We start from the raw sequence: 21,541 nt of genomic DNA on the forward strand, positions 1-21,541 counted from the left end.
TAGTTGAACTCTCCTGTTCTGATACAAGTATCCCTGTGGTTGTTTCCTCATTTTCTGCTGGCTCTATTGTTGTTGTCACAGTGATTGTCATAGCTGTCTCCTACATCTACATCCTCATCACCATCCTGAAGATGAACTCCACAGAGGGGCGCCACAAGGCTTTCTCCACTTGCACTTCCCACCTCATTGTAGTTACTCTCTTCTATGGGACTGTTACATTCATTTACGTGATGCCCAAGTCCAGCTCCTCAGCTGACCAGAACAAGGTAGTGTCTGTGTTCTACATGGTGGTCATCCCCATGTTGAACCCCCTCATCTACAGCCTCAGGAATAATGAGATTAAGGGAGCTCTAAAGAGAAACCTTGGCAGAAAGAGATTTTCTTATTGATGTCTGTTAGTTTGTAGGATTTTACATGATAATATTTCAGAAATATAATAAATGAAACTGAGTGTATACGATTGAAATGTATCTGTCCATATAACATTAACCCATGTGGGACATTTTAGTAAATTTCTTGCATGGATGTCCATATAAAAAATAGTCAATGAGAAGTTGATAGTGAGTTTTTTATTAATTAAATTTGTAATTAAGTGACTCAATATGTTTTGCATAAATGTACTACTGAAAGTTCTGTTTAAGTTGTATTTGGATTTTTTTCCAATAGTGGTCAACTGCAGTGAATTGAGAATTTATTCCCTTAAAACTTAGAAACTTCTATGTTTTAAAAATAAAATGTCTTTGAGGCATGCCAATAAAATTCTTAAAAAGACTCAGTCTAGTTGTAAAAGTCGGTGGCACATGGAATACTATTCAGGCATAAAAAATGAGGCCCCAGAATTTGATAGAAAGTAGATGAATATGAAAGATTTGTTGCTGAGTGACACAAGTCAGACTATGAAAGAGAGATATTGTATGTCTCCACTTAACATATACCGACTGTCCATACTCTATGGTAGAGACTGAAAGACTGGAGAACATAAAAGCATTAAATATTGTTATGGACACTAGAAACAAAGTGGAAGGTGAACATGAGAGGGGAAGAGCATAGGAATGGGAATTTTGGAAAAAAATAGAGAGGTAAAGACATTTGTGGGGCACAGATATGGTTTATTACCTGTTGATGATGATGTGTACAGTATTCTCAATTGGGCTGGACTGAAGTGTATATGGCAAAGTCTCTTCACAATCTAAATGATGTATAGTGATTTAATGTATGAATAATAAAATAATAATAATTTTTAAAAGTCAGTGAGGTCTTCATGAATGAACTAAAGCCTCACCCAGGATCTGATCTTTGATATGAAATGATTTTTTACCTTCTGAACATTTGGGGGGAGATACTGGAGATGAGAAATAGCTTTATTTTCAAACCCAGTAAGATCTAGCTCTCTTAAGTTTTTTTTTTTTTTCTCAAATTCACACCCTTTTGTAGCTCAGACTATGAGGTTATATTTTCTCTTAAGCAGCTCTGAGTAGCCAGACAGCACTTTCTACAATCTTGAAATACTTCCCAGGCAAATCCAAGACTGTATTATATACATTGTCTATATTCTGCTTTATCGCAGGTACCAATATTGTCAAACTTTCCATCACTATTTAGCAAATGCCATCTTCTCTTCAGCGGATAATTTTTTTCTTATTGGTAGTCAAATCCCCACCATGTATTTCTGTTGAATGCAGAAGTATTTTAGCTCATAGAAGAAATTAGTGTTGGATATATAAAGTAGAGCATGAAGAATATAAAAAAATAAGTGGTATTTAAATTCATAAAACTGTGTAAAATCACTACATGTCTGTTAATTTTAAAAAGAGGAGATCCTAGAGTGAACTATGGGCTAGTCCATTTAAAGGTCTTGGAAAGATGAGTTTTCTAGCAAAAATACCCATAAATGGACCTGAGGTTGGAAGAAGGCCAAATCAGGAATGTAAAACTCCAGCAAAGGAAAGTGACTCCATAAAGGAGATGATGGGCAATTGTTTAATACTAGGAATTTGGCGACGTGGTGAATGTAGGTAGCCTAGCAAGCATACTTTTAGAATAAGATTGCAATAGGTGGGAATGTTCTTGACATGTAACTTATAGGTGAAAAGAATTTCAATAAAGGGGTAGGACATAAGACAGAAAGTAGGTGGCATAATTATGGAATAACACTTTTTCAAGATCATTGGGTAAGTATAGGAAAACAGGGTTAGAATGTTAGAAAACCGATGTTTTTCTGGGAAATTCTTTACGAGTCTGCCTAAAATTTTGGACTTGAACTTGAATGCATACTATTCCATTTACTATTTTTAGTTTATTGATGATAAAATCAGATTAATTAATCTACCTACATACACACAGTATAATTTTTCTTTTGTTAAAAAGGAAACATGTTTGGGGACCAGCAAATAGCATAATGGTTGTTACTGGACTTCCACATAGTTGACTGTGGTTCAAGTCCCAGATGTCATGGCTTGAAACTGACACTTGGATACATGTGTGTATGTGCCCAAAATCCTGAGAGGAGAAAGGATCGCGGCATGTCCATCGCCCCCTAGGCTGTAATTTCTCACTTTCTGTCTGTCTCTTTCTGTCTATCTCACAAGCATATATGCCTTATAGCAAAAATATCTATCAAAAAGAAAAAAAATAATGTTTTGGGGTCAGCAGATGGCATAGTGGTTACTTTGCTGGACTCACACATGGCCAACCATGGTTCAAATCTCAAACCCAGTGACTCGAAACTCATGCCAGACATGTGTGCATGCATACCCAAGATGAAGGAGACTAGAAGAAAGGGGATTGTGGAATGGCATCTCCCCTGGGGGCTGATTTCTCACTTTTGCTCTCACCATTTCTGTCTCCGTCTCTCTCTCACTGGCAGGCACATATGCCGTAAGGCAAAAACCTCTTAAAAAAAAACAAACAAACAAAAAAAAAAAAGTTTTGCAAAAAAATTAAATGTTTAGAAGAATAAAACATTGAAGTGTTTATATAATAAAAAAAAATGTGAAAATAGCATAACTTCTGCATTAACTGAACCAAACTTGTGATTCATTCAGTTTGGATCCTTAAAGGGATTTTACAAAGTTGTAGACAGGGTTTAGGGAAGGCATCAATGGTATCATATATCTGGGGTCAGCTCATCCTGAAAGGGGAAAGGTTAGGCAATTACTAGTTCTGGGGAGCTGTGATGAGAGAACCGCAAGTCAGGGGTTGTGGTACTTAGTGGAGGGTCCCATTCAACCTGGGCCACCCAGAAAAGACAGAAACAGGAAGGACTCAAACCTCAGTCTTCTCTGCCAGTGTTTTTCTCTGATTAATTGAATCAGAAGCCACAGGCAAGAGAACCTGTTGATACAGTTCATATAGACTAGTGTATTGGAATTAGGTCAAGGTGAATATGGGATGAAAGCAGACTAGGGAAGACAGATAGGAGACATTCAGCACCATTGGGTTTTTAATTTTTTTCACATTTTTATTTTTTAGTATATTTAAGTACTTGTAAAGTCTACATTAAAAATTTGAAATGCTTTTGTACTTAGAAAATTATTTTCAAGTTCTAAGCTAAAAATTAAACTGGAATCAGGGAGAATGCTTCATTTCTATTGTAGCAGAGCCAATGAGATTACAAACACCAAAATTTAAGTAGTTTCAATAAAAATGGAAAGGACACACATAAATCTATTACAGGCATTTCCTTAAATAACCTAGAGACATACCTAATTAACCTAGAGAAACAAGTGTCCAACTATAATTTCATTTCAATTAGGTCATTGGAAAAATGCCCTCATTCAGTGTCCAACACTATTTTCCTTTTCTACCATCCTGCTGTTATTTTAGGTAATTTTATTGCTTTTCCCCCCCATAGGGTTTGGACACTTACCAGAGAAAGACAGTGAGAAATCATCCTCAAAGGGAGATGACTATGCCGCAGTCCATTCTCCTTCTGGCTTGTGAGCATGCATGCACATGTGCCCAGCATAATTTTCAAGCTACTGAATCCAGGACTTGAACCATAGTTGGCCATGCAGGAGTCCTGTGCCTTAACCACTACACCACCTGCTGGCCCTATCCTGCTATTCTTTACAACATATTACAAAGTGCTTACTCAAAACTTACTATCAAAGAGAAAACAAACCATAATTATTCCACATATGCAAATTATGATAAATGTTTCAGGTGATTGTGAGGTGATGTTGCGGGAAAACAGACACCGAGGAATGAAAAACAGCACTCAGGAGAGAAAGGAAAACTCTTTATTATGTCAGCAGGCATGGAGGAGTTACTACTCTAATCTCTGGCCTCGGCTGAGAGTTGGACACAGTCTTTCATGGGTGAATTGAAGAAGGGAGGTTTCAGCACGCTTATCAGGAAAGTGGCTCAGTGTCTGCCCTAATGCAGAACAGGTAGAGAATCAGGGAGTTCAACTTGCTGAAAGCCTCTAGTTGCTCAACAATTCAGGGAAGGGGCAGCTAGCTCATGGGGGAACAGAAAGCCCAGGCAGCTATCAGCCCTGGGTTGCTTCAAGTTTGCTTACAAGTTCTGGGTTGTTCCATATCATTTCCCCCCTTGAACCTTCTCAACCATACTACTTGAGGAGGGTCAGTTAACAGGGGAGCAGTAAACATAGCTTCCCAGGGCAGTGACAAGGAATTGATATTCTATGACTCCAAGGCAGGAGGCTGTAAGGGTATTGTCAAGTTGTCATCAGTTGCTGTCCTCAAGCTTCTGCCATACATAATTGGTCAGTGAACAGAGTAAACAAAGCAGGACTGTAGACTCCTCAAACTTCCACAGTGCGTAAAGCTGCCATCCCAGGAGTGGCTGCAGCAGGGCTGTAGTCCTGTTGATGGGTCTTGGTCCTCTAGAAAATCACCTTGGTTGGCTGCTCAGGGTGACTTAGCATTGTCCAGGTCCCAGTCATCCTTTTGAATCACATAGTATGAAAAACTATACTTTATCTATAAGTCAATACCTCTTTTTACCTCACAGTTCTCTATAACACTTCAAAGCATTTTATAGTATTGTCTATGGAAAATGATGTACATTACTACATACTTTTGTCATTTAAAATTCAATACTACATGGCCTCTGACCCCTATTCCTTAATATAACTGTAAAGTGTTTTATATTTATTGCTACAAAATACTTATCAGATGAATGAATGAATGAAATAGAGGTTATTCTTTTATGTTTGCAGTTTAGTATTTTTTATCATCAAATGTCAAAGTAAATTTAGAACCAATATTTTGCCTTGAGCTAATTTATTTTATTATACTCCCAATAATTACTAGTGGAAGTGGATCAACACTTATATAAAAAAAATTGATCCCTTGAGAATTTGCAGAATCCTTCAAGATTAGTAATGTCTGTGTTAGTTGAATTCCTTAATATTTACTTCAAGATCATGTAATGGTCCCTAGTGCTCCTGAATTCACATTTGAATCTAGAATCTTCAGAGATTTATCCCCGAAGGCAAATGTTAATAAGATAACATGATTACTATATAAAAAAAACTGAACTTATTTCTGTAAGATGAATAGATTTTTATTTCAAGAGGTAAGTTCTTTGCTTTAGTGAGAAAACCTGGTTCCTTGAGTTTCATTTACCATTTGTTAATAGTTTATTCTTTTTAAAAATTTTTCAGAGGGTACATGTGCTTGCCAGAGAGAAATGGAGAGATATGGACAGGGAGAGGAAGAAAGCACACCCCCACAGCATACAGTCATGCCTAAATCTCTTCTCCTCCATTTCTCCATCCTTGTGAGGATTTAGGCATACACTCACATGTGCCTATGTGATATTCATGCCACCTGAGCAGGATTCCAGCCACTCAGTCATGTGGGATCTAGGTCTTTTAACACCTAGGCAATGGGGCCAGCCCACCAATTTGTTTATTAAAGTTTTATCTGTGTTTACCATCTATAGTTCAGAAGCAAGGCAGAGGTAAATCGAGTAGTAGTTTAACAATTAGTTTTAGCTGAATTAAGTTTCCATGGTCTATTCAGTGTGAATAAACAAACATCATTCCATTTACCAAGATTCTTTGTTTATTTACACATAAAATCAGAACCTCACATTCTTTATAGTTTATAAACTTAGCACTCATATATGTGCTAATGAATTCACTAGTTTTGAAATACTTTGAGGAATTGGGCTAGAAAATATCTTGTGGAAAGACATACTTTGTTTTTGTTTTGTGTGTGTGTGTGTGCAAATGCTCTCATGTCACAGGTAATCAGACACTTTGGACAAAGATGAGGTCTAAAGCCAGAAAACGAGGAAGATGAGGGTCAGCCTGGAAACTAGCTGGGTGACCTGGGTGAGATTCTTACATTTTTAGGCTGAAATTTGATTGGTTGTACACTATGTGAAAAATAATATTATTTTAATCTGTAACATTCTAGTTTAAAAGAATTGTGGCATTAGTAAATAATTTTATTAGTGTACTTTAATTTTAATTTTTCTAAATATTAATCTTAATGTTTTACACAGTAATAGACTGACATGTTAAACTGCTTTATGTAACAACATTAAATTGGAAATGTTTAAAGTAGTCTATAAACTTACAGTAGATAAATTTATTTGTTATCTTAATTTGGAATATATTATTATTTTTATTTTCCTGTTAAGAAAACGGCATATTCATTTCTATAGACAGTCTTCTTTGATGAATAGATATTGTAAATGTGTCACTAAACACCTCTTTTTTGAATTAGCTATCAGAGAACTGAGAGCTTCACTTCATTGTAACTCTTGTTTAATTTGAATTACAGCAAACTTACTCAGAGAATGGACTGAGCTCACACTCTCTGAAGTACACACCTTGATCCCATTCCCTCCTGTGTAGCCTTAAGTAAGTTAGTTCACATTTTCAACCCCAGGTTCCTCATCAATAAAGTGGAAATGATAACAAAATTTCATATTATTTTGTGGTAATTAAAATGAAGTTTTATGTCTAATTCTTGCCTATAGTTAAGCAAGCATTTAATAAATTGTAATAAATTATGTTTATTACATAATCCTATATTAATACACTTTAATCCTCATTGTTCTACTTAAATTATCATTTATTTTCTATTAATATCATATTTTTAGTCTTTATCTTTAAAGTCACATTGGTACATTTTATTTTAGATGTACAAAATATATATGCACACATGCACATGGGGGACTTCAGAAAGCTCATTGCAAATGCACATTATGAAAACACTATTCATGGAATTCAATATTTGGACAATAAAATTAATTCATATTTTAATTCAATTATTTCATAAATGGTATGGATATCCTGAATATGTACAGTTTTGATTATTTGAAAATGTTTTTCTCCTCTTTTTAAAATATAGAAAGACACATTATAGATGAACATACAAACTCTAGTTTGTGGTTTTAAAATGATATATTCTTAGTTTAAATTTTATTTGAATGATACATTTGTTCATAACATCCTCTATGTATTCATGATAATAAAATAATCAAACAAAAAATTCTTTTACATTCTGTTTTCATCACAGATTTGTTTTGGTATAGTAGCTGCATAGCCACATGGATTCCCTGGCAGACAGGAACCACACTGCAGTGACAAGGTTCATATTATTGGGCTTAACAGATGACCCAACCCTTCAGGTCATCCTCTTTGTGATCATCCTGTGCATCTACCTGGTGACCATATTTGGCAATCTCAGCACAATCATTCTGATCAGAATCTCCTCTCAGCTCCATCATCCCATGTACTTTTTTCTGAGTCACTTGGCTTTTGCTGACACAGGTTATTCATCTTGTGTTACACCCAATATGCTTGTAAACTTCTTCATGGAACTAAATACAATCTCTTACCTGGGGTGTGCCATCCAACTTAGTTCAGTTGTCTTTTTTGGGTCAACTGAATGCTTCCTTCTGGCTGTCATGGCATATGATCGCTTTGTGGCCATCTGCAACCCACTGCTTTATTCAGCCAAAATGTCCACACAAGTCTGTGCACAGTTACTCCTGGTGGCTTACACAGCTAGTTTTCTCAATACTTTCTCCCAAACTGTTTGTTTCCATTCTTTATTTTTCTGTGGACCAAATCAAGTCAATCATTTTTTCTGTGATTACGCTCCTTTAGTTGAACTCTCCTGTTCTGATACAAGTATTCCTGTGGTTGTTTCCTCATTTTCTGCTGGCTCTATTGTTATGGTCACAGTGATTGTCATAGCTGTCTCCTACATCTACATCCTCATCACCATCCTGAAGATGAACTCCACAGAGGGGCGCCACAAAGCTTTCTCCACTTGCACATCCCACCTCACTGTAGTTACTCTCTTCTATGGGACTGTTACATTCATTTACGTGATGCCCAAGTCCAGCTCCTCAGCTGACCAGAACAAGGTAGTGTCTGTGTTCTACATGGTGGTCATCCCCATGTTGAACCCCCTCATCTACAGCCTCAGGAATAATGAGATTAAGGGAGCTCTAAAGAGAAACCTTGGCAGAAAGAGATTTTCTTATTGATGTCTGTTATTTTGTAGGATGACATGATAATATTTCAGAAATATAATAATAAATGAAACAGTGTATATGATTGCAATGTATCTGTCCATATATCATTAGACCATGTGGGACATTTTAGTAAATTTCTTACATGGATTTCCATATGAAAAATAGTCAATGAGAAGTTGATAATGCATTTTTTATTAAATTAAATTAAATTTGCAATTAAGTGACTCAATGTGTTTTGCATAAAAAACTACTGAAAATTCTATTTAGTACATATTTGGACTTTTTTTGGAGAGAGGTTTTTGCTATAGGGCGCATACACTCACCAGAAAGACAGAGAGAAAGAGAGAGAGAGAGCGAGAAATCACCCTCTGAGGGGATGGGCACGCCGCAATCCCTTCTCCTCTATTCTCCTCTCAGGATCTTGGGCACACATGCACAAGCACCCTGTGTGAATTTAAGCCACCAGGTCTGGGACTCGAACCGTGGTCAAGTACGTGGGAGTCCAACAATATAGCCACTATGCCAACTGCTGGTCCCTGTATTTGGACTTTTTAAAATAGTGGTCAACAACAGTTGATTGAGAATTGAATTTTTAATTTATAAATTTTATATTCTAGAAATAGATTGTTTTTGAAGCATGCCAATAAAATTCTTAGAAAGATTCAGTCTAGTTCTAAAAGTCAGTGAGTGTGTAGATATTCCTGAGGTCTTCATGAATGATCTAAAGCCCTGCTCAATATGTGATCTTTGATGTGAAACCATTTTTTACCTTCTGAACATTTTGGGGGAGATACTGGAGATGAGAAATAGCCTTGTTTTCAAACCCAGGAAGATCTATCTCTCTTATGTTTTTCTATTTTTTTTTCTCAAATTCAAACCCTTCTATAGTTCACAACTATGAGGTTGTATTTTTTTAATAAGCAGCTCTGAGAAACCAGACAGCACTTTCTACAATTTTGGAATTCCTTCCAGGCAAATCCAAGAGTATATTATATACCTTTTCTATATTCCATTTTATCACAGGTACCAATATTGTCAAACTTTCAATTGCTACTTAGCAAATGCCATCTTCTCTTTAGCTGATATTTTTTTTCTTATTGTTATTCAAACCCTCACCATCTATTATTGTTGAATGCAGAAGTATTTTAACTCACAGAAGAAATTAGTGTTGGATATATAAATTAGAGCTTGACTAATGTCAAAAATAAGTGGTATTTAAATTCATAAAACTGTGTAAAATCACTACATGTCTGTAAATTTTAAAAAGAGGAGATCCTAGGGTGAACTATGGGCTAGTCCATTTGAAGGTCTTGAGAAGATGAGTTTTCTAGCAAAAATGCCCATCAGTGGACCAGAGGTTGGAAGAAGGCCAAATCAGGAATGTAAAACTCCAGCAAAGGAAAGTGATTCCATAAAGGAGATAGTGGGCAGTTGTTTAATACTAGGAATTTGGCGACGTGGTGAATGTAGGTAGCTTAGCAAGCATACTTTTAGAGTGATAAGATTGCATTAGGTGGGAATGTTCTTGACAAGTAACTTATAGATGAAAAGAATTTCAGTAAAGGAGTAGGACATAAGGCAGAAAGTAGATGGCATATTTATGGAATAACACTTTTTTTTTTTTTTTAAGATTGCTGAGTAAGTGTAGGAAAATGGAGTTAGAATGCTAGAAACTTGATGTTTTGGGGGGAGAATTCTCCAAGAGTCTGCCTAAAAATTTGGACTTTAACTTAAATGCATAATATTCCATCTACTCTTTATAACTTATTGATGATAAAATCAGATTAATCAATCTTTCTACACACAGTATGATTTTTCTTTTGTTAAAAAAAAACGTATGTTTTGGGACCAGCAATTGACATAATGGCTATGTAGCCGGACTCTCATGTAGCCAACCCCAGTTCAAGTGTAGAACCTGGTAGTTTAAACTCAAACTGGCATGTGTGCATGTGTGCCCATGAGAAAGGATTGTGGTGTGGCCATCGTCCCTAGGGGGTGATTTCTCACTTTCTGTCTCTGTCTGTTTCTTTCTCTCTGGTGAGCACATGTGCCTTATAGCAAAAAATTATTAAAAAAGAAAAAATGAAGTATGTTTTGGGACCAGCATATGGCACAGTGTTTACTTTGCTGGACTCCTATATAACTGACCATGTTTGAGTCTCAAGCCCAGTAACTTGAAACTCACTCCAGGCATGTGTGCATGTACCCAAGATCCTGGGAGAAGAATGGAGAAGAAGGGACTATGGCATGGCCATCTTCCCTAGGGGAATGTGGGGGGTGATTTCTCACTTTCCCTCTCACCATCTCTGTCTCTCTCTCTCTCTCCAACGAGCACATGTGCTCTAAGGAAATAACCTCTTAAAAGTAAAAAAAGGGGTTCTTTTTGCCAAAAAAATTAAATGTTTGAAAGAATAAAACATTGAGGTATTTGCAAAAAAATAAATTGTGAAAAACAGCATAAGGGGTTCTTTTTGCAAAAAAAATTAAATGTTTGAAAGAACAAAACATTGAGGTGTTTGCAAAAAAATAAATTGTGAAAAACAGCATAACTTTTGCATTAACTGAAGGAAACTTGTGACTCACTCACTTTGGATACTTAAAAGGGTTTTACAAAGTTGTGAGCAGGGTTTATAAAAAGTGTCAATGGTATAATATATCTGGGTTGGTGGTCAGCTCATTCTGAAAGAGGAAATTACTAGAGCTTGAGGAGCTATGATGAGAGAACCACAAGTCAGGGATTGTGGTACTTGGTGGAGAATCCCAACTAACCTGGCCACCCAGAAGAGAAAGAATCAAGAAGGACCCAAACTGCAGTCTTCTCTGCTGATGTTTTTCTCAGATGTTCTGAATCAGAAGCCACAGGCAAGAGAACCTGTTGATTCAGTTCTCATAGACTAGTATATTGGGAGTATGTCAAGGTGGAAATGGGATGGAAGTAGACCAGAGAAGACAGATAGGAGACATTCAGCACCATTGGGTTTTAATTTTTTTTTCTTTCTTTCTTTTTTTTTTTTTGGAGAGGTTTTCGCTATAGGGCACGTGCACTCGCCAGACAGACAGAGAGAGACATAGAGACAGAAAATGAGAAATCACCCCCCAAGGGGGATGGTCATGCCACAATCCCTTCTCCTCCATTCTTCTCTCAGGATCTTGGGCATGCACGCACACGCGCCCGGTGTGAGTTTTAAGCCACCGGGTCCGGGACGCGAACCAGAACCGCGGTCGACTACGTGGGAGTCCAGCAACATAGCCATTATGCTAACTGCTGGTTCCCACGTTTTAAAATTTTTTCACATTTTATTTTCTAGTGTATTTAAGTATTTGTAAAGTTCACATTAAAAGCTTGAAATGTTTTTGTACTGGTAAGATTATTTTCAAGTTCTAAGCTAAAAATTAGATTGGAATCATGGAGATCACTTTCCTGTCTATTGTAACAGAGCCAATGGGATTACAAACACCAAAATTTAAGTAGTATCAGTAAAAATAGAAAGGACACACATAAATGTGTTACAGGCATGTTCTTAAATAACCTAGAAATACACCTAAATAACCGAGAGAAACAAGTGTCCAACTATAATTTCATTTCAATAAGATCATTGGATAAATTCCCCCATTCAGTGTCCAACACCATGTTTCCTTTCTACCTGAACACTCCCCATCCTGCTGGAGTTTTTTAGGTATTTGTGTTGCTGTTTCTTGCCATAGGGTGTGTGCACTCACCGGATAAAGACAGTGAGAGGGAAAGTGAGAAATTATTCCCCCTGAGGGGGATGGCCAGGCCATATTCCATTCTCCTCTTGGGTTTGTGGACATGCATGCACATGCATCAAGCATGATTTTCAAGCTACTGGATCCTGCACTCGAACCACAGTTGGCCATGGAGGAGTCCAGTGCCTTAACCACCACACCACCTGCTGGTCCCAAGTACTTACTCAAAACTTACTATCAGAAGAGAGAATAAGCCATAATTAATCTACATATGCAAATTATTATAAATATTTTAGGTGATTGTGAGGTAATGTGAGAAAATATACAGTGTGTAGGACATGACTGACTAAACTCTTATTTTCTACATCCAAGAAATTTTGCAGGAGGACCTTTTTCCAGTGTTTCACAGGTTTTGGAGGGAGACAGTAGCACTTGCTTTGAATAAATTTCTTAAAGGACCAAAAGATGGTGTAATGGTTACATCACTGGACTCCCACATGGCTGATCTGGACCCAGAGACTTAAAACTCACCCTGGGCACGTGTGTGCACATGCCCGAAATCCTGAGAAGAGAAAACAAGAGAGTGGATTGTGGTGTGGCCTTTCTGCCCCAGGGGATGATTTCTCACTTTCTCTCCATCTTTCTCTGTCTCTCTGATGAGCGCACATGCCCTATAGCAAAAACCTGTTTAAAAAAAAAAGAACTCTCTTAAACTCTTCGATACTTTTTTCCCTTAATTTAAAAAAAGATATTATATTCATGTGAGTTTCATAGGGTTATGAGGATTAAGTAATCTGATTATTCTACACACACACACATGCACACACACAAACACACACACACACAAACACACAAAGACTACAAAAGGTTTATTGAAAGATAACTTGAAATACAAGTTAGTTTATTTATTTATTTATTAGGATTTTTGTTATAGGGTTCATGTGCTTGCCAGAGAGAGGAAAAGTGAAAAATCACCCTCCTGAAAGATGTCCATGCTGCAATTCCTTCTTTTCCATTCTCCTCTTGGAATTTTGGGCATGCATGCATGCATGTGTACTGGGCTTGATTTTTCTAGCTGCTGGGTCTAGGACTACCATCAGTCATGTAAGAGTCTAGCCCCTTAACCACCATGCCACATACTGACCTCAAAATACAAGTTTATTTTGATGCAAAAACATTTTGAACTCAATGAATAGGATCATCATAACATATATTTTCCATGAAGTATTTGTAGACCACTGTATGTATGTATGTATGTATGCATATGTGTAAAGCTCAAAGTTATTTCTTTGCTCCATTCTACCAATATCCAGTTTAGAAGAAAATTTTAAATCTCATATATATACCTGAAGTCTTAAAAAATATTTAGAAATAAATTAAAGATACGAAACCTTGACAAAACCAAAACATGTATAAATAATCATACCATGTAAGATAAATGGATTTAATATGTAGATGTCAATAATGTTCCATTTAATTTATAAAGTTATTGTAAATCTATTGAGAATCTCCACCATTTTGTTTGGTTAAGCTATTATATGAGCCAATTCAAATTTAATACAGATGATTAATGCTAAATAGATTGCCAAACAAATTTGCCAGAGTTTGTGAGTAGGTAATTTTTCCTGTATGAAAACACACATTAAACTAATTAAAAATAAAACAACATGGGTCAGCCAGTGGTATGGTGGTTAAGGTGCCTGGATCCCACACAACTGTCTGCCCAATTTGAGTCTCAGACCTAGCAGTTTGAAAAACACAATGTCTGTGTGTGTATGTGTGTGTGTGCATTCCCAAAATCCCAGAAGGAAGGAGGAATGAAGGAGAAGGGTTTGTGGTATGATCATCTCCCACTAGAGGTGCTTTCTCACTTTCTTTCTCTTTTTCTCTCTGTCTCTTTCCCATGAGTGTACATACTCTCTGGAAAACTAAAGGGAAAAGAAGACAATATAGTTTTGGTGAAGGTAACTACCATAACATGGTCACTACACAGTGTATGTATGTTTTGAAAAGTTACACTATACCTCATAAATGCGTACACTATTAAATATCAATTTTAAAAGTTAAGGATATGGGAACCAGAAGGTGACATGATGGTTGGGGCACTAGACTCTCACATGGCCAACCACAGTTTAAGTCTTGGACCTGGCAACTTACTTTCTCACTTTATCTCTTTCTCTCTCTCTAACATATGTGCCCTATAGCAAGTTAATAATAATTAAAATAATTAAATAACCTCTTAAAAATTTAAAGAAACAGTATAGCAACTGTACTCATGGTTAGTATAATAGCAGAAAATAAAATTTCATTCTCATCAAGAAAGATGCAATAAAATTAAAAACATTGTTTTCTGTAGGGCTATCAAACAGTAGTGGATGGAAGGAAATCTTGATTAACTAAATTCCTAAGAGAGGTAAATATTTAAAGAATTATAGTAAGAATTCATTCTGAGGGGCAAGTTCCTCATCTCAACATGAGCTGGCAGAAGAACAGACTTGTCAGAAACTTTGCGAGGATGGGGATAAAATCCTAATATGTAATGACAGTGTGGGGTATAGAAGAAATCGGCTTTTAATGAGATTCAAATTAAAAAATAAAATACTTGAGCTAAGAATTCTCCATCTTTCACTTTTCTGGAATTATGCCAGGAAAGTGGCGTTGTAGGAAGAACTTGAAAGAAATTAAAACTGATAAACTTGTACATAATTTCACTGCAAATGCTAAACAGAGTGAAAAGAGTGGCATTTGGCAAAAAGGAAAACCTACATCAATCACTCTTCTTCTATATATCTGCAATACGATTAAAAAAGAGAGATAAAAACAGTGACAAGAAGCAGATATGCATAGATGTCTCAGATAACTGTAATTTGAATAACAATATTTTAAGCAATTTAAAGTATTAAGTAATTTAAATGATGAGATAGATATAATAGGTGAATACAAAGAGAAATATATAACGTAAGAATTCATTTCATGAGAATAACAGATTATTGAACAAAAAATCAAATAAATTAATTAAAAGGATTCTAATAAAAATTATCAAAGCTGAAGCAGGAAAATAAAAATACTAAAATGAGAAAAACAAGAGACTATTAAGACAATATCACTTAATTAACAATAAATATTTGGAATTTGGGGAAAGGAAAAAATTAGCCAAAATTTGCCCAAATTTGATAAAAACATCAACCCATTTTTCAAAGGTTAAAAACAACATAGCAAAATACATATTAAAGTAATATGATGGGGACCAGAAGATGGCATAATGGTTACATAACTGGACTCTCACGTAGTTGACTGCAGTTCAAGTCCCAGACCCAGTGGCTTAAAACTCACAGTGGGCACATATGTGTGCCCTAAATCCTGAAAAGAGAACAGAGAAGGGATTGTGGCATGGCCATCCCCTCTGGAAGGTGATTTCTTACTTTCTATCTCTCTGTCTCTCCAGCAAGTGCATGTGCCCTATAACAAAAATTTCCCTAAAATAAATAATAATAATAATTATTATTATTATTATTATTAATAAGAGACTTATTATAGTCAAACTGATAAAAGTGAAAAATACTGAAAAAAATTTTTAAACAGCTAGAGGGAAAAAATACATATAGGAGAGCAGCGATAAGAATTACTGCTGACTTGTATTAATAAACAATGGAAGTCAAAGAACACTGGAACACAGAGTTCAAAAAGTTCATAGAAAACTTAAAGTTATAAAATTTTTAGGAAAGAATGTTTTAAAGTATATTTTTCATTAATGCCAGGTTGATTAATCATACTACCTCTTTGATTATTCAGACAGCATCATCAACCACTTGTCTATCACTGAACTTCTGACTATTTGTTGTATCTGCTGGATATTTACTTTGACTGTATAGTTTTATTTACTTCTGTATATGTATTTTTGTGAAGTACTCACAGAGTTAAGTTAAAATAAAACCAATGAATACCTTTAAAAAATTCTAAAGATAAAATAATCCTGAAGAATAAGCTTTTAAAATGTTTTAACATGTGTAAACATTGAAATAATTCATCCCTAATAAGATACATACCAGAAAAATGTTAAAAGGATTAAAACTTGGGTGTACACAAAATTATGTAAATTTATGTGTCTGAAATATTCTCTAAATCCTTAGGAACCAATGAATACCTTTAAAAAATTCTAAAGATAAAATAATCCTGAAGAATAAGCTTTTAAAATGTTTTAACATGTGTAAACATTGAAATAATTCATCCCTAATAAGATACATACCAGAAAAATGTTAAAAGGATTAAAACTTGGGTGTACACAAAATTATGTAAATTTATGTGTCTGAAATATTCTCTAAATCCTTAGGAATTTCATTCACCCTTTTATTGCATGATTCCTAAAAAGAAATAACTACTTTTGGATGTAATTGCAGTTTTTATTATTTTTATTTAAATCAATCTATAGCTTGAGAAGCTCACTGTAATTCATGAATAACCCAAAATAATAGATTTTTATAGCTTACTTATTCACTTCTTCCATGACCAAGAGATAGACAGAAACAGCGAATGAGAGAGAGAGTCACCTCCAACAAGATCATGCTACCATTCAGCCCCAGTCTCAACTGGCCAAATCATGGGCACATACTATAACCAGCATGCTCAGGGTGGTCCTGGGGCAGGAATCCTGGACTTTTCTGATATGGTTCCAGATGTATTACCACTGTGCCATCCCTGGACTCCAAGAAAAGTAGTTTAATAAATAAAAACTTCCTGGGGCCAGTAGGTAGAATGGTGGTTAAGGTTTTGGATTTCCACATTGTCAACTGTGGTTTGAGTCCCAGACCTAGCAACTTGCTTTCTCAGTTTCCCTCTCTCTCTGTCTCTCTCTGATGAACAAATGTGCCCTATGGAAAATAAAAATAATAAAATAAAATAAATAATTCTTAAAAAATAAAAAAATTAAACTTCTCTTACCCCATCAGAGAGAAAAAATTACTTTTACTGATGTATCATACACGCATCTATTCAAATTATGTGAACAGGGCATATAATATTTAATAATATTTTTATAAATTGGTTTACTTTAAGCTCTTATCTTTAAGTGTTCACAGAAGGGCCACTAGGTGGCATAGTAGTTAAAGTGTTGGACTCCCATGTGGTCAGGTCCCAGAAACAGTCACTTGAAACTTACATCAAGAGCATGTGCATCTGTGCCCAAAATCCTGATAGGTGATTAAGAGAGTGGGGCTACCACATGGCCAACCACAGTTTGCATCCCAGACCTAGCCACTTGGTTTCTCACTCTCTCTCTCTCTCTCTCCCTCTCTCTCTAATTCTGTCTCTCTCTGGTCAAATTTAAATAAATAAATTTAAAGAAAATAATTCTTTAAAAAAGGAAATGCAGAAACAATATATTCCTACTTTACAAAATCTCTAGATAGATAGGTAGAATAAATACATCCCAAACTCCCTAATATCTGCTCAGATTTTATGTAGATTTTTAAATAAAATTAATTAATTTACATTATGATGGGATATTTAACATTTACCAAAGCTTTAAAACTTCACTGTAAAATTGTGCGTAACATTAGATAAATACTAATACAGCTACTTCTATGTCTTTGCTACTATTTTGCATAGTTTGTTTATTCTTTTTCTCACAGTTACCAACAGTTTTCCTCTGTCAAAATATGTTAAAAATGGAGTAGCTTTTATCAAAACTACACTCCTGTCAATAATATATATGCATGTACACCTGGTGAGATTAAACCCCAAAACTACCTAAAGGCTTTAGAAAGTGACCAAAGCAGATGGGCCAGGAGGTGTCAAGATCTTGGAAGAACAGATTAAGACGAACTCAAGATCTTCTGTCACATATTGTCATCCAAGGACAGCTACAAGATAGTTGAGAAGAGTTGCATTGGGGTATGGAGCTGAGGGCTGCTTCCAATCAACATGATGACACTGACATTGTCCACTATGGTAACAACATAGCCTCTTAGAAGAAGTGCAAGGAAAGTGGAACCAAGTGTAGGATTCCATTAACTGCAATATAATGAACTCTTACCATTGTGTGGCTTTTAGCTGCTAACTTTTTTGGAATGGTCCTATTGAAAGAAAAAAACAGTGGCCATCAGTAAATAAAAGAATGTCATAATTGATATATTACTTCAACATTAGGCTTATTAAAAATCAAAACAGAGCCAGCACATGGTGTGGATGTTAAGGCAATGGATCCTACATGGCTGACCATGCAGTTGGCTAGAAGTTAATTTATTGTATTACACTCGTAATAAGTATCTAATGAATGTGCACCAATACCTACATAAAAAGAAAAATGTTGATCACTTGAGAATTGACAGAATTCTTGAAGATGAGCTGTGTTTATATGAAGAGAACTGATCAGTATTCACTTGAGTGTATAATAATGAGCCCGGGTGCTTTTGAATTCACCTTTGAATCTATGTCTTCAGAGATTTATCCCCAAAGGCATAATAAAAGATAATAAAAGATAGCATGGCTGCTATATAACAAGACTTTAGATTTATTACTGACATTTGAATGAATTCTTATGTAAAAAGGTAAGATTTTTGACTTTAATGAGTTAATCTGATTTAATGATTTCCATTAACAATGTCAGAACACTTGATTCTTCAGTTCTATCTGTATTTACCAGCTTTGATTGAGAAGAAGCACAGATGTAATGAGCAATTAGCAAGTAACTTTAGCTGAATTAAATTTCCAGAATCAATTTAGTGTGAATAAATAGACATAATTGTATTTACCTTGATTCTTCATCTATCCACTCATAAAACAAGAAACTCACAAGGTCTTTTCACTATATAAACTTAGCATTTAACCCTAGTGCTAATAAATTATCTAGCTCTGAAATGCTTGGGAAATGGTTAGCAAATATCTTGTGGAAAGACTAACTTTGTTTTGTTTTGTTTTTTGCTTTTTGTTTTTTATCTGGATGCTCTAATATCAGTCAACCAGACACTCTGGGCAAAGACAAGGATATAAAGGCAGAAAATTTGGAGATGGGGTTCAGTGTGGCCACTCTGGGCAACCTGGTGAGCATCTTCATTTTTTTAGAATGAAACTTTATCAGCTGTTAACTATGCAGAAAATAATAAATCTTCCTATAATGTTCTAATCAGAAAACGTTGTTACATTAGGAAATTATTTGATGTTTGAAAAAATGTATTTTGTGTTCTACATATTAATCATGTTTTACATAGTGACTAAATTAATATTTCAAGCAATATTTTCATTGGAAATATTAACAATATTTAATAACCTTAGAACAGATAACTTCCTTCATAACCTTAATTTGAAATTCCTTTCTATTTCTTTCTTGTCCTACCAACAAATTGTGATTATCTTGTTTAAAAAATAGCCATTGTTAAAGTATAGACATTATAAACTGTGTAACTATTTGGGGAAGCCCCAAATCTGAGAGGGCTTGCCCATAATGTTCACCCATTCCAAAGAACACACCCAGAGGTCCAGCAGGGAAAGACATCAGTTTATACTCACACAGCAGGACAGGATGCTCCACTGATGACTGGGCAGAGAATGGCCCATGCTATCATTGAGCATGGGGTCCAGTTATATATGCCAAGAACAAAGCATTCCTGGGACCAGCAGGTAGAATAGCAGTTATGTTGCTGAACTCCCACATGACTGACCATGGCTTGAGTTCTGGACCTGGGGGGTTGACCATCACGTGGGGTGCATGTGCATGTCTGCCCAAGATCCTGGGAAGAGAATGGGGAAGAAGGGATTGCTACATGGCCATCCCCCCTGGGGCGTGATGTCTCACATTCCATCTCACTGTCTCTATCTCCCCCTGGGAGTGCACATTCCCTAAGGTTAAAAACTTTTAAAAAAATAAATAAAGCATTTCTAAATCAATAAAAGATCAATGCAGATTTCCTGTTCCCAAGACAGGTGTCTGGTTTGTACCTATATTATATGAAAATCACATTAAGAGGTTAGCTTATTGCTGAACAGAACCAGCAGAGTATATTTTAATGCCCCTAATCTTGTGATGTTACTATGGGAGAGGTGTACCTACCTCTGGAATGGCGTGGCCAAGAGCCAATTCCATGAGGTAAAGGAATAGTCACAAGATGTTCATGAGACCTGCTATGGTCTGCAACTAGGACTCAGGCAGATAGGGCATAGGGAAAGGAGAGGGGAGCTCAATGTGCAGAGCCGACCCTCAGTTACTAACTACACTACTAAATACATTAGCTGTCAGAAAACTGAAAAGCAAACCAGTTATCCCTTTATTTATAAGTATACTCTACTTCATAGTAACTGTTTAATTTCATTCCTAGCCTAGTTACTAAGGGTTTGGACTGAGTTCACATTGCCTGGGGTTCACATCCATTGCTACTTATCCTTAGGTAAGTTACATCACATTTTTTACTACGGTTTCTTCAACTATAAAATTGGATTAATAACAGTTCTTAACATTTTTACATGAACATTAAAATAAAACTTTACACTTTAAACTGGTGCTCATAAATTAGGAAGCATTTGATGAATGTTAACAATTAGTTACCTTCCTCACATAATCTTTATTTATTTTTGTGGAAGAGATTTTTTGCTATAAAGGCATGTGTGCTCACCAGAAATACAGAGAGAGACAGAGAGACAGAAAGCGAGAAATCACCACCACACCCAGGGGTGATGGCCACACCACAATCCCTTCTCCTCGCTTCTCCTCTCGGGATCCTGGACACGCCTGTACATGTGCCCGGCATAAATTTAAGCCATCGAGTCCAGGACTTGAACCACAGACAACTACATGGGAGTCCAGCAACATAGCCATTATGCCAACTGCTGGTCCCCTTACATAATCTTATAGTCATATATTTTCATTCTTTTTGTTGTACTTTCATTCCCCTTTATTATTCTAAGTGTTGTATTTTAAAATCTTTAGCTTTAAGGTCAACCAGTACATTTGTTTTACATGTATACACTCATATATGTATAAATATGCACACCCACACCAATGACAGGTTTTCCAAAACTTCATAGAAAATGTGTGTTATATAAAAAACTATTCAGGGGTTTCAGATTTTTTTTGTTCTGAAATAAATTCATACTATAATTTCATGTTTCCACAAGCATTTTGAAATTTCCTTGCACAAACATTATTTTATTATTTGAAATAACTATTCTAGTGATTTAAAAATATAGAAATATACATTATACGTAAATATGGAGAAGCTGGTATTCTAGAGTTTTAAAAAATCTATTCTTAGTCTAAACCTTATTTAAATGATATATTTGTTCATAATAACCTCTGTATAGGTACTAATGAAAATGAAAGCATCAATTATTTAAATTGCTAAATGAACTGTTTTCATCACAGGTTTGTTTTTTT

The 21,541-nt window shown here is 35.6% G+C and overlaps 2 protein-coding genes across 6 annotated transcripts in view; both read left to right on the plus strand.

The window, feature by feature from the left end:
- The window catches only part of LOC102470661 (olfactory receptor 478), a 995-nt gene extending 606 nt beyond the window's left edge, over positions 1-389 (plus strand). The window contains 1 exon segment of the mRNA XM_027770140.1: positions 1-389. This exon segment is cut by the window's left edge and continues 115 nt beyond it. Coding sequence (XP_027625941.1) covers positions 1-389 — 389 coding nt within the window.
- A 7,144-nt stretch (positions 390-7,533) lies between these two features.
- Positions 7,534-21,541, plus strand: part of LOC102469382 (olfactory receptor 478) — a 50,861-nt gene continuing 36,853 nt past the window's right edge. For 4 of the 5 annotated variants that reach the window (XM_027770136.1, XM_027770134.1, XM_027770133.1 and 1 more), the window contains exons 1-3: positions 7,534-8,358; positions 19,130-19,214; positions 20,487-20,555. In XM_027770136.1, the coding sequence (XP_027625937.1) occupies positions 7,534-8,358; positions 19,130-19,214; positions 20,487-20,491 (915 nt within the window). In that variant the 3' untranslated portion in view covers positions 20,492-20,555. Of the gene's footprint in view, positions 8,359-17,804; positions 18,723-19,129; positions 19,215-20,486; positions 20,556-21,541 lie in introns of those variants that run through there. The other variant, XM_027770137.1, reaches the window with a different exon arrangement.

The sequence above is a fragment of the Tupaia chinensis genome, unplaced genomic scaffold, assembly GCF_000334495.1.
Source record: "Tupaia chinensis unplaced genomic scaffold, TupChi_1.0 Scaffold000114_1, whole genome shotgun sequence".
Taxonomy (NCBI): Eukaryota; Metazoa; Chordata; class Mammalia; order Scandentia; family Tupaiidae; genus Tupaia; species Tupaia belangeri.